The sequence below is a fragment of the Anser cygnoides genome, chromosome 2, assembly GCF_040182565.1.
Source record: "Anser cygnoides isolate HZ-2024a breed goose chromosome 2, Taihu_goose_T2T_genome, whole genome shotgun sequence".
Taxonomy (NCBI): domain Eukaryota; kingdom Metazoa; phylum Chordata; class Aves; order Anseriformes; family Anatidae; genus Anser; species Anser cygnoides.
Genome location: NC_089874.1, coordinates 119,539,280 through 119,553,650, shown reverse-complemented (window position 1 = coordinate 119,553,650; position 14,371 = coordinate 119,539,280). Strand labels below are relative to the sequence as shown.

The 14,371-nt window shown below is 39.7% G+C and overlaps 1 protein-coding gene across 1 annotated transcript in view; it reads right to left on the bottom strand.

Moving 5' to 3' along the window:
* Positions 1-203: 203 nt before the first annotated feature.
* Positions 204-14,371, bottom strand: part of LOC106038398 (chloride channel protein C-like) — an 81,421-nt gene continuing 67,253 nt past the window's right edge. The window contains 3 exon segments of the mRNA XM_066992985.1: positions 204-2,615; positions 4,679-4,774; positions 5,772-5,868. Of these exon segments, the coding sequence (XP_066849086.1) occupies positions 2,313-2,615; positions 4,679-4,774; positions 5,772-5,868 (496 nt within the window). The 3' untranslated portion in view covers positions 204-2,312.

Genomic DNA, 14,371 nt, shown 5'->3' with positions numbered 1-14,371 from the left:
GAATATGAGGGAGCCACTTGTTTCAGTAAGTCCTCAGAGGAATTCTGTTTCATCTGTTTTTCTTAATACACATATATTAAATAGAAATAAATTGATGAACGAATAAAAATCATCTGGCTACTGAAGTAGATAATACTGTACGGAAAAATGCAGCATGCCTTCTCCCATGCAGCATGCCTTCTCCCATCCAGCTCACAACACAGGTACGAGATGTTCCATGTACATTTTGTGAACTTTTCCTTAGAAACTACACTTATTACCGACACAGAGCAGGGGGGGGGGGGGGTCTCACACTGCCTTTTATAACTGGCTTGCACAAAATATTATTATGGAAAGTTTTTATTCCTATAATATTTTTCACACATATACTTTGCACAGGAGCTATTGTGGATCCATGTTGTTCCAAATTTAAAGGCAGAGTAAATGACATGCCAAGTATTTAAGTGATCTGTTCAAAGTCAGGTAACGGGTTACTGATATCCTGGCTGTCTCCAGCCCTCATGCTCTGCAAAGTCCACTGGCAACAGTTTGTACTGAGACATTTAGCCACAGATGCTGTCAGCAAAAAGCAATTTCATTTCCCAGGTCTTATGAGTGTGATACTTTGTGTACACAAGAGATCAAGAAAAAGGAAATCACCAATGGCCTTTGAACCAAAACCACAAATTCACAGCAAGGTTATTGAGATTTGGTTATCATGAGAAAAAGAGATTCTCGCTGCCTTCAGGGGAAATCACTAGGTGTCTCTAGATTAGATGCCCTGTTCTGCTAGCACAAAAACAGCCAGTAAAACTCTGGACTGATCTAGCCCTAATTCCTTCAAGAAAAGCTTTGCATTCTTCAGGTAGGTGAGGCATAGATTGACAGTGACAGTGACCTTGCTAATGTACTAATGAGCAAAATATTACTAACAGTAACAGAATATAAATAAACACCCACCTCTATGTCTCTTGGCTGGATGATTGGCAAGGCATTTCTCATCCCACATATGACATATTTTAATTGGGTGTTTAAAGAGCTTCTCTCATGTACCTACATATGTTTCTGGTCTGCCACCTATTTACATCGACTGGGACACTTGAGTTTTAAAGTGCTGTGCATTCTCTGTGGTGCTACAAAAGCAACATTATTGTTAATAAAGACAAGATCCAGCAGAGAAAATAGGAGAAAATCCAACAGATCTTTGATTCATAGGAGACTCAAGGCTGCATGATTCAAATACCAGAAATTCATTTTCAGGAATTTGGCAAGTTTTTATAACCAGTAAATTATTACTAGCTTTTCTTGGTATTCATTATAACAACATTAATACTGGTGAATTCCTTTGTACATACTAGGTTTTAATTTCCAAATCTGTGGGAATCCCTCTGGTATTTAACAGAATAAAATTAAATATCAATTACAAAGTCATAGAAGGAAATCTAATAGTGTCTTTGTCCAAAAAATTGTTCACATTCATTTATTAACAACCAATACTTTCCAAGTTTTCAAACATTGTATCACTACAAAATCATGAAGAATTATTTACTTTTTGTCCAGTTTCTAAATATGCTGCTATCAAAAACTACTTCAACAATTTATCATGTTGCCTCCCCATTATTAGAATTTATCCCATACCTCATTGCACGTGATCTTAACTAAAAACGTTATTATATCAAGTGGAAGGAGAGAAAGAGAGCCTATCTGAGCAGTCACAGAAATTAAAGAATTGTAAACAACACAAAGGCATGTCAGGTTTTCCTTATACCTTACTGACAAGTGTGATCGTAATTTGGCAGGAGCCTCACATCCAGTGTCTTTCTCTTACATCCAATTCTCCTTTTTGATTGCATATTTTTGATTGCATATTGGCCTACAGGTAGGCCAATAAGAAAGTCCGATCCCCTGTTACTTTCAGTGACCTGCCTCTTCCAAGGCAGTATTTCCTTCCAGTTAAACTTACAAATTTCAACATAAAAATGCTGATATGGAAACATTCTCTTTTTTAACAGGCAGATATGCCAAGGTTGAAAATTTAGTCCTTGCTCAAAGGTTTTGCCAACATAACTTTGCTGCTAGGGGTCATGACTGTTTTGGGGGGGAGGCACAGACACAGTGTGACAAAATAGTTCTTGATCTCCATCCTTCACATCTGATTTTATGTGCATCTTCCATAAACACATTAATTCCTATTTTGCTTCGCAAGCATTTAAATCAATGAATTTTGCAATCACCAAACAGCTGAAGAGACATAGCTCTGGGCTACAATCCCACATGACTAGAAACAACAGCTTTTAAGTGTCTCTTCTCCAGAAGGGATCAAGTGGAAAAGCTCAGATTATTTTTTTCACAAAGAAGATGGGCTCAAAAAGAAGGGACAAAGCCTGAGAATGCATCCACGGCCTTAAATTCAGGGGCTACTCCCCCGTGTCAGGGCTCTGTGGTGCCAGCTGGAGCCTGAGCCTCTCCTCCAAGGGGAAAGGCATCAGGTCTTTCCTGGTGATCACCCCAACCACTCGGTTCTGCGGGTCAACAACGGTGAGGTGGCGCAGCCCCAGGGTGCGAAAGATGATATAGGTGCGTTGCAGGGAGAAATGAGCTTGGACTGACATTGCCGATTTGTTTATGTATGGCTCCTGTAAAACAAAGAGAGGAGACAGGGATAACACAAAGCCATGAGTGCACCCCTGCTACAGAGTTGGGAAGGAGAGGCAGGGGAAGGAGTCTAGGAAGAGAGAGGTCCCAGACTTGAGGGACAGGATTCAATAAGAATATTAGTTCTTCTCCTCCTGTTCCCCATCCCCAATTATACCTAAAACATCAGGAAATACCATAGTAAAAAACACTTTCTTTTCTGTTAAACCATCAGGTTCATTCTAAATAAACTATTATGACTGGAAGGTACCCAAATCTCACAGGCTGGAAAAGCAAAGTTGAGCTCTGTTGATATGGTCTAAGTTCTTACTTGGAAATAGCCAATGACCCCAATATTTATTAAGTCTTAGATATTTTATAGCTGCTATCTCATTACACAACCATTTATGACATCCTGTAATATTTTGCAGTAAATGCTTATAAAGGTCAGTTCACATAGAAACATAGACTGCAAGGAAGAGGACAAAGAAAACAATCATATAGCTCTTCTCGAAAAGAAGAGGGCTGCACGTACTGAAATCTGGTCACCGAAAACCATGAGGGCTATAACTTGATGGACCACAGCTAAAGCCATTTCATTGTTAACCAATCTGCTCTTTATAGCCTGTATAGGTGTTCACTAAGTTTTTACTTCTCACATAATTATGCAGTATCCTACAAATAACTTGGCCAGTTTCTGTCAGGGAAGGTGTATTACGCTTCCCAAGTGGATTCTTTGCCAGACCAAGGAAAAATGAAACGAAGACATCATAAAATAATATAAATAAATGCACAGGATAGAGTGACACATCTGTTCTCCACCTTTCATTTACAGAACTGAGGAAACAGTCAAAGACATAAGGAGGAAAAAGAAGTTAAAGGTAAAAAGGGTTCCTTTTCTCTATATCCCATATAATTTTGCTGTGGAACTCACTGCCACAGGAAATCATTAAGCCCCAAAACTTCACAGTGAATATTTCTGTGGATATCAGAAACAGCTTTCATGAGCAATAGCAACAAGTTGTTAGACGGGATATTAACCTTTGTGCTTCAGGGATTGTGCCAGGTACAAAAAAGTTGTGTGGCCCACTGGATTGGGTCTCAACAGAGCCTGCTTCTACTCCCATATATGACATGCTTTTGAACTTTGGAAAGCCGTGTGTCCTCTCTCCACCTCAGTTTCCCAACCTATTAAAAAGAAGCTACTAAATCAAATTAGAATATGGGTATTAGTATTGTGGGCTTTGTAACCTTCTTTTCCTTCTAGCTATTCTCAAAATGAGGAATCCAGATTAGATGGATCTCAAACTTCATTGCATATGAGTAAACAGGAGCTGGTTTTATCTTTTTAAATAAAACCCATCTGAATTAGGCTCTCTCTCATCTAGATTTCCCAGTATGCCACCTACTTCAGTTTCAGTGCTGTAGACTGGAAATTCACTGGGGCAGAAACTACATTTATTTTGTTTATAACATATTTATTTTAAGCCTTGTTCAGTATACCAAACACATTATTGCTTTTGGACCCAGTATTTTAGTACAGTATTTAGGAAATACATGTGGCAATGTCATAGCAGGGATTAAAAAAAAAAAAAAAAGGAAAGGAAAGGGAAGGGAAGGGGGAAGAAATATAGCTTTATTTATAAGTTGATGTATAGGCACTGTAGCATAATGGAGACTAAAAACTCAAAAGCATTGCTTTATATTTGCTTTATAGGACTATAACAGCCAAATAATGACATTTAAATGATCTATTCCATTAACATTGTATCATTTTGTCAATCTGGAATGTATTTTAATCAAAAGCCCCCTTGAAATGGTCTCCTTTGTTGTATTTTCTTTTTGGCTCATTTTATCAACATCTGTTATGTTTATACAATATGAATTAAAACTTCGGAATGCTGTTTGTACTCAGCTACTTTTGTTGAGAATGTAACGTCCCAGGATTGGCAGTGTTTATGTAAATCAGTGCGGCTGACACAGCCATCATAAACAAATGAGAAAATATAACAAACACATTGTTCATGGAGGAAATGTTTGTTTTTAGAGTTGGCTTCAGTCTTACCAGATTGATGAAGAGTTGCTGATACCGGGGATCTGTAGTGTAGCGATTCAGCAGCATGGCTAGGCGCGACAGATTGGGCAGCTTCTCCACTGTTATCTGGAATAGGCAAGAATCCATTTCTCTTTCTTTCTGCACTCCACATTAGAACTCAAGGTTCAAAAGCTTTCCAGTTTGTCTCTAAGAAAAAGTTTTCTAGCAGAGCTCTGCTGGCAGAGCTTGTCCAAACTTTATAAATTCTTTTGCCAATTAGGTTTAAACTAACGCTTTAAAATAAAACTCTTTACTTATAAAAGGATTTTTTTTCCTTAGTGTAGCTGTGTCTCTATTAAAACAATGCAATTTATACTGGCTTAGGGGTGAGATTTTTCACACTATTACTAAGTGGTAATTGCATGATGAAATAGTGCAGAAAAATGCAACAAAACCAGCATCAGCCATCAGCTGAGCTTCAGCCTTCTTCCACAGGCATACCTATTTGCACTCTGGCACCTCATTCCATGCATAATTGCCCTGCTCCTTCTCAATATTGTTTTGCCAACAAAATCTCCATGTGCAGACCAAGCTTCAGTAATATATGATGACTTTCCAGTTGTTCCTGTATAAACTGCTCAAGCTCCATTACCAGTATTGCTTTGGTAACACATGACTTTCTTTTACCACACTTAATGTTTACTACTCCTAAAAATCCTTTAGTCATTTATCAAAGGGAAGAATTCTACATGCTTTTCAAGTTTGAAAGCTTTTACAAATACTAATCATCCACAGAGGTGCTATCCCATACCAAATTAAATATTACAATAATTCTGCTGTCCCTACAGAAGTTGAGAAAGAGAATTGGATCAGCCTATTTGAGAAAGGACATACTTTGCCAGCACTCTTGTGCAACTCTTAGACTCTGAGTGACATTATAGTTTATGACAGCTGTCCCTGGAAGGTTTCTAGTCATCCTTTAATTTAAATTGTACCTTACCACTTCTTTCTTTCTTCTCAGCCACATTAATTACATCATTTCTTAATGCATGTAGAACTCATTCTCAATTACCAAACATGCACACTGATTAAACAGGGAACGAACTGAAAGAAAAGAGGTTACCTTCTCATAGGACAGAGGATGAGAGGAGGAAAAAGGCTCATAGTTTGTCTCTGGTTCGAAGATGTGCTCATTTTCCAGCAGCATGCACAGCTCTAGCCTAAGGTTTAAAAAAAAAAAATGAGAGAGAAGAGGATTCATTATAATGAGCAAATTTTAAAAACCAAGCACACACTGCTTTACTATCAGATGTATGGCACATAGAGTATTAGCAGGCTGACCACATATTTCACCTTCTTAAATTTCCATCACCAATGGCAGCATCACACAGGTGCTTTCTGGTTTAGTTCTGGCTAATTGGATTATAGGACATCACCTACCCTACATGTTCTTGACCTGGATCAACCTGCTTGGCAGGAACAGCTCATGCACTAGTTTACACCCAACAAGACAATACCAATAATAAGAAACAACTATCTGCATTAAAGTAGATAGACTGTTGTTCCTTCCCACATCCTTCCCACATCTGTTATATGTAGATGTAACATCTACATTAAAATGAGACCTGCAGAAAATTCATGGCACATTTTAAATCATCAGTGAAACCTTCTCTCACAGTACTGCACTCTAGAGTTCATTAAGGCATTTAATATTCTTGCTGACTTAATCACTTCGGTTTGCATATCTTCATCAATTATTACATCATTTCAAACCTTTTTTTTTTAGAATTAAAAAATAAAAAATAAAAAGGCTTAACAAGCAGTATATTGAAATTATATCTCAGTGTTTCCTTGCTTTCCCCACACACACATACACACATTCCATCCACACTATCCATTTCCAGCCTTTTAAATATATTTGGATAACAAACACCTTGGGGACCACCACAAAGCTTTTTGTTTTGCAACATGCTTAACATGATGTTAGCGCTGGTCCATGCTTACAGCTATCAGCAAACTATAGTAGGACAAAGACATGTGACACACTGTTAAATGATGTGTTTGAGGGACCCAGAGAAGACCAGAGGCATAACTTTTGTTCACGTGTCAAGAGAAATACAAGGGAGGTACAAAGTGGCTTTTGTGAATGGAACACCAAAAATAAGGTGGGAAGGTATCAAATAAATATTTCCATATTAGAAAACGTTGATTTTCTCAAACCCAAACTCGTCATAGGAATTTACCAGTTTTAGCATAACATCTCCTGGGAAAGATTAAGTCTGCTTCAAGGTGAGATTAGCACTCAACAGCAGAGGACTTACATTAAGAAGACCTGCCTGTCAGTTCCAAAAGCTGGCAGTCAGTGCCCTCCCTAGGAGCAGGATATGGAAGAACTAGGTTCAAGCCCTTTCTCCACACTTCCCTTCATAACAAGCACATTGGTGGCAGTATTTGGCATGTCTTCACTTCTCCAGCTGGAGGGGTTCCACACTGAATAAACAGGAATCTGTAGAATCAGGTCCCCCACATTCCCGCTGGCTGCCCTGACCAGCAGACTCTTTGCCGTTCTATTATTTTTATTCCAAACAGCCTTCCCTTCACTCTTCTGTACTTCTTTGTCCTGCGTCTGATGAAGCTGAATCAAAAGTGTAAAGATTGCAAAAAATAACAGTAAACTTACTATGAAATCCCATTGAGCTCTCGCACACAAAGATGTAACATTAAACTAATGTTTAATTTCCAGCATATTACATAAACTGACTGCAGTTTCAGATGTTTCTGGTGTTTCATATAGTCCACCTTCTCTCCAGATTAAACCCAAGATACTTTGGGTGCACCTACCTCTGCATTTTTGTTCAGATCTGGAAGATGCTTTTGAAGCAACGTACCCTGTCAGCTCTACCTGCCGTGGTTTGGTAAGCATTGCCGTGCAGTCCCCTTTCTCCTGAAACAGTTGCCTGTGTCACTCTGCACATCCACCCCTGAGATCTGTATTTCCTTAAAGCAGACATGGCCTTGGTCTCTCATCTAAGGAACTCAATGGGATTTTATGAATAGTAAGTATGACTGTGCCTAGGACATAGGTATCATTCTTTTACAGGAGAAAACATGAGTGTGAAAATAACTTGTGGAAGAAAATCAGATGTGAAGAAAAGCAGTGTCTCAGTCACCTTTAGAGCACATCCCATTTGCAGGACAAACAAGGAATTCAGAGAAACGTTTTTCATCTCCATTCTGTATCTGACTGGCTTGGGTTTTCATAAAATCTCTTTCACGCTGCTAAGGAGAGCACAGTGCAGCAGCAGACCTCCGAGCTAACTGCTGAGAAAACTCTGCTTAGGATATACTGTGCCCTGGGCTCACATCTCCCCTCCTGGGAAAGGCACAGATCTGCCCTATGCTTCTCACCATCTGCATGCCAGTGTGTGGACATGTCATGTAGACAATTAATGGACTTGGGTTTGAGGGCAATCACGAGCAAACCCTACAAAGAATGGTACAGGCATGCTACAACAGATGAGATCCATTCCCCTCAGACTCCTTTTGAAGGAAGAAAGGGAGAAAAATACAATGTACTCAGAATATATTCAACACAGCAAAGGACATGGAGAAAAAATTAACCCAGCCATTCCCTTTGGTGCTTTACACAATTTATTCTCCAGAGCTCTCTACAGCTTTACAATTCATGCTCTTTCATAAACAGGTTTCTAATTGTTTTAAGAAAAATTTAAATACACAGATCTATATTCTGTCCTAGATCATCCCGTACAGCTCCAAGAAGTCAGTTTCTAGGATGATCACTGGGCATCTTGAAAGGAATACTTTCAAGACTTTAATCCTAACATGAATATATAGACTTCAAGTGCAAAAGCTATGATCCACCCTAATCATACTATTCAGGCCTGCCCATAGTCCAGACTTCACCATTTTCCACTTGAACATCATGGTCTGGAATTAAAAAAACAGCAACATTCACCACAAGCTTAAAGAGCAGAAATGTTTGCTCATCACCAGTGGTTTGTTGGCTGGTTTTGGCAGCTTGCAATTTGCTCAGCACTGCTCTTAACTAAACCCAGCAGGGAGTCACTTAACAAGGCTTTGGGAAGTGTGAGAGAAATTTGGCTAGTCAAAAAAAAAAGCACATGCAAACACAGTGAAGGAAATCGTTGGATCATTTCTGATAAGAATCCAAGCCTATTAAAAACTGCCATATTCAAGAGAAAAATGAGCATACGTTATTTCACTTGGACTTCCAGAAGTCATGCTTCAGAGAGGTATAACAACACCACTCTTTGATGTTACATACAACATCCTTCCTATCACATCATCAAGCCTTAGAAAGCAGACCAAACATGTTTCTTGCACTATTTTGTGAGGTTTAACAGGAAGTGCTAGGATTTAGACTTGGACTCTGCAATTGTTCGTTTACTCGTTATTTATTTAAGAAGGAAGAAAACCCTTAAGTAGGGAATCTCATTTCAAAGATACCCTGGCAAGGCACTGTAGTAGTTTCATATGTTCTATCTGTTATAAAACATGCATTATGAAGATACACCTAATTAAGATAACACATTATTATCCCAATATCCACATGTCAGATTTGGCATGGAAGTCAGGAATGAAAAGTATCTGACAGCTGATTGTGTCACTCTTTTCTCGTCAAGTTGGCCAACTATCTGAGGAAACTACAAATTCTAAATATTGGGGGAGTGACATAAAAAGGAACTGCAGCTCCAAAGTAGCTGCAAATGAACAGAAGGAAGATTAAATGGTGATGTCACTGGCAAAAGGATTCAGGGCAGGACTCTCCCAGACTGAATGGATAAAACAGCTATAAAGTTGGGGCAGAGGGAGAAGGGAGGATAGAGAACCTGAAGTATCATTTTTAGCTTGCTTCATAAAGCTTCAGTCTTATTTCTCCTGCATTAATCCACTGAAAGTAACTAACAACACTGCTTTTACTCTTGAGCTTTTATTCTTTGGCCAATAACCAGCTCAGTGGGGACCAGCAATTAATATGCTCTGACCAGAATAAAACAAACGTCCCTTCCATGTATAAAAAATCTAATTCCCTCCCAGAGCTTCTCTCGGACATATTTAAAAGCTCAGTGATACTGACTACGAAATTTTGATTGATGTCAGTCACTTGACATAATGATGACAATAGAACTATAACAAGTAGCAATAAATTGCACAATGCAATGGCAGAGCATGGCACCCCAAAATCCTTCATGATCTTTCTTCATCCTAAACCCTGGTTGGGATTAGATTTATTGTCTTGCACCTTCAAATTTCATAGCAGTTAAAATGAACTGAGTGCTCAGATTATCTTGCAGGACTTGATCACTGCTCTGCTCTCAGCAGAAGTTCTTGCATAAACACACAATGCTTGCAAAAGGGCACAATGACAGAAACTTCTTACATGAACTGCAAAATGTACATCCTGTATAAGAATAGTTATTTTTATGTTCTTAGCTATCTGCTAGTATACTAAATACATTTTTCCTGGCTTCAAATAGCATTGTACCTTCATTAAATGGTGAAAACAACTAAACAAGAAAAAAAAAACTATTCTGCATATGGCAAATGACAGTAGATAAGAACTAGGTCACTGAAACAGTTTTAAAATCCACCAAACCTTCATCTTTCACAAAATAAACCCTCAGGTTACAGGGTTGTTTCAGGTTACGCAGCCTAAATCATTACTGTTTACTTACGTGTTTGGTTCTTCAAACCAAGAGGGAGCTTTCCAAAAGTTTTTGGCATTTGACCTATACGATGATAAAAAGGTCATTATCAAGCACTGGACTGAGGTTTTCCATAGTTAAGGTCAAATCCTGTCTATGCCCCACAGCCTTTCAAAGGATGCTGAATAAATATTTAATCTCTGTGCCTCAGTCTTCAGATCTACTTAACAGGCATTTCTTCTACCTCAGAGCTGTGTTTTGAGGTTAATAGTCGGTACTTAAGTTGCCTTCTTTTTTATGGACACCATAATCAGGGTGAATGAGCAAACAGTAAGTCCGTGGTCTCAACATGAAAATGCAAAGGCAGCTGTAAATAAACTGTACACACAAACTGTATTTCAAACCTACAGAAAGACTAGATTTTAGAGAATTATGAAAACTTAGGATCAGGTTTATATTTCCCTACAGGACAGCTTGTTACCAGGCAGATTTTCAGTTTCAGCGGAACCTACCACACGCTTAAATGACAGGACAAGTATGTGATCAGTCTTTCCATTCACACACCAGTTTTCCCCATGCCTATATTTGATTTCGACATTTAACAAGACTCTGCACTTGCCTAAAAGCCACCCACATGCTGCAGCAAGGCTGCATACGTTTTTAATTTGGCCTTTTGAGTGAGCGCACAGCCTCTGCAGCGCTCCAGCTTTCCCTCCAAAAGGTTCCGTCACAAAGCCCTGCAGCACCTGCACAATTATTCCTATGGCAAAACAGGCCTACTAATTTTAAAAGTATCATATAATGTTGCTCTTTGGAAGAAAAGTTTCTCACTTAGGATACAGAATAAAACCACTGCTACAGACTCTATAAACCTTCCTCCATCTGTGTTATTCATGAGCTGCAGTGCCCCAGGACCCTGACAATACATGGGAGGATCGTAATGTCAAGAGCTTTTGTTGAAAGTGCTGGATTCCATTTATTTTAATAGGCAAGATCACTGTATAGTGTATCATTGAAATTAACTGGATCAGCTTTTCAAAAGCAGGAGTCCAGACAGTAAAAACAAACAACGTGCTGACAGATTCTACCCTCTCCCATGAAAATCAAGTAATCACACCAGCACTTTGATATTGCAGTCTGCTCCCTAGCCTGCACACCTAAAAATAGTGTCCAAGTCCCTAACGTGTTCCCCCTCCCCTTTTTTCTTCTTTGCTGGCTCAGTTTAGATGCAGCCTTCAAACTACTGATGATGGTGTTTCTAGCTTTGATCAGCACTGAACCATCATTGCACAGGGCTTACAGCAAAGGGACGGGGAGAAGGCAGGCAGAAAGCTGTCCGTGATGCCCTAATACAAAATAAAACCTTGTTTTTATCTCCATATATTGCATGAACTTTGCGGACTTCTGTGTTTGATTGAGTAACTTTGCATTCCTGTGATCTAAACTTAGCAACCTCTCCATAACAGAGCCAGAACGAAAAGGCTCTCCAAGAAGCCTTCAAATCTATATCAGTTATTTCATGAATGCCAGCAACAAGGCTGTCATAATATTACAGTCGATATCGCTAAGCTCAGTAATTAATTTTTGCATTAAACTTTTGGGTCTCAATTTGTCTTTAAGGTTCCATTTACCCCTAAGCTGCTGCATTGCATTGCTTACTGAAAGCAAGTGCTTCTCCTCCTGCTAAGAATAATTAAGGTATTTCCTCATTAAACAAGTGTGCGTGGACTCTGCACACATGTGTGTGCACACACCTTGAGAACAGCGTTTCATTAGTTCCAACTGGGAGGGCAGAATAAAGAAAAGTACCGGCACCAGTACCTACAGCCTGACTTATCTATAACAGTTTGCAGTGCTATTATCTCCTTTCCCACAGCACGTATCGATACGCTATACTCGGTTTTACTAAAGTGCTTGGCAGAACACATTCCTGACTCACAACGGTATCTGTTCACTGCACTGACCAGAGGCAAGTCATACCTAACAAACTGCCATAAAATACACGTCCACACACCACTTTGGATCAATGATTTCTCTGTTAAAGGACGTTACTATGTAATACAGCTTTAAGTTTTCAACTTTGTCATATTTTCTAAACTCTGATCTCTTCAATTTACTTTCAGTTATGTGACATTCCCCTTTAGTGGAGTGAAAGCATGCATTAGCTAAACAATGTGGTTTGGATTTAGTGTTCCCATGCATCATCATGAAAATGTTTGTCTCAGCAATAGTGTCATTATTGTTACTGGGAACAGCTGCTCTAGCATGTCTTTCGATCGTGGAAAACAGCGCGTCTCCCTTCTCAGACCAGTTTACAAGCTGGGAAATTAAAGCAAGACTATCGAGCAGGAGGGTTACGAGGACACAGCGTTCTCTACCTGCCTTCCTCCTACCACAAAGGAAGCGGAAAGTGCAGCACTGCAAGAACAGCAGCAAAATAAATGCTGTACACAGAAATGTAGTTTGGCTCCCTCCTCCGGTAGCTCTTCTGCCTCTGGCCTGGGGACTAACGTGAGCCAGAAATCCCCCTCAGGTGCAGCTCTCAGCCAGCTCAGCCCCATTAGTGGTGGCATCCCTTGAGCAAGAAACAATTAGAGCGGGCAGTTTGCTGTTCATCAAGTTGTTTAATATCTCCCCCGAGTTTCGGAAGCAGGAAGATGTAATTCTACGCTCTCTTGCCCACACTCCCAACTTCACTGAAGCAAGTTTCAGCACCCAGCTCTGTGGCAGCGACGCCGTCCCACTGGACCCACCGGGCTCCACAGGCCTTGAGCAGCTCAGCTGCTGCCAGCTGCACACCTCCCAGGAAATCTCACAGCAGCTACAGCTGCCCACGCCATCACACAGAGGCTCGGGCTCTAGCTCACCTTCCTGAACAAGGCCTTCAGACATCATCAGGCTGTCGCTTCAGATGCCAGGGGGGTTGGAAGTGATGATCTTTAAGGTCCCTTCCAACCCAAACCACTCTATGCTTCTACAATAAGATGGATTTTCAAATAAAAACTGTTCTGCAGCATATTAGACCTTTTTTTAATGTCCTCAAATGGGAAACCATGTCTTCAGGAACTAATAATAACTAGGCATTTCTGAACATTCACTATTTTTTAACTTTTCAACTACAGGAAGACCACAGCTTTTGAATATTTCTCCTCTTACTTAGAGCACTAATTTCTGTTTTTTTTTTAGGTTTCTAACTTTGTTCTGAAAATGGGAATTGGGCACTTTGAACACCTCACTTGTACACTCCCATAAAGCATACAAAATTTGCAATAAAGTAGTACAAATATAATGACCACGTAAACTACAAGGACTCTTGACATCTTTACCAACCATATTTTTATTGAAATTTCTTTTGGGCCCCAAAATAATAATTTCCAAAAACCACAAATGCTGAAGTTTCAGCAAACTTGATGGGTGGGAAGAGACGGGGTTTCCTAGGTGAAAAAACACACACAAAAATGCAGGCATGATGCCAGAAATGTCACATCCTGTACAGAAGTAGCAGAAAACCAAGTTTTACCCATTTCTGCTTAGATATATTTATTCTGTACAGTCTGCTTATGGTCAGAGATATTGTGGTTTCTGCATAATTACTTTCTCCCAATCAAACTAAATTGAGCAAAAAAAATTTCCTTCAGCTAAAAGATAGACATACAAAATGCGGAGTAATGGCTAACAGCTGTGTAGGTAAGAGTGCAAAGGCAAAAACAAGGAATCCAGCCTTGAGCCTCACAATAGGAGAGCCGTGCATGGTACAGATCTGAGAGAGTCAGGCATGAACAAAATGGCTTATTTGTTATAGTAAAATTCCCTTATGGGCTACTCAGTGGTATTCATCAGCCCAGTAGTCTCTCCAGGAAAACTGTATCAAAGTGGTGTGCAAGGCAGAAATTAAGATAGCCAGGCAGCACTCCAGCTTCTGCCTCTGCACCGCTTCTCCTAAAAGGAAAGGGAGGGGACCGAGCCTGGTCTAACAAGCCAACAGCATCCACCTGCTTTTCTTCAGTGAATGCCGGGAGTATTTAACTGCATTACA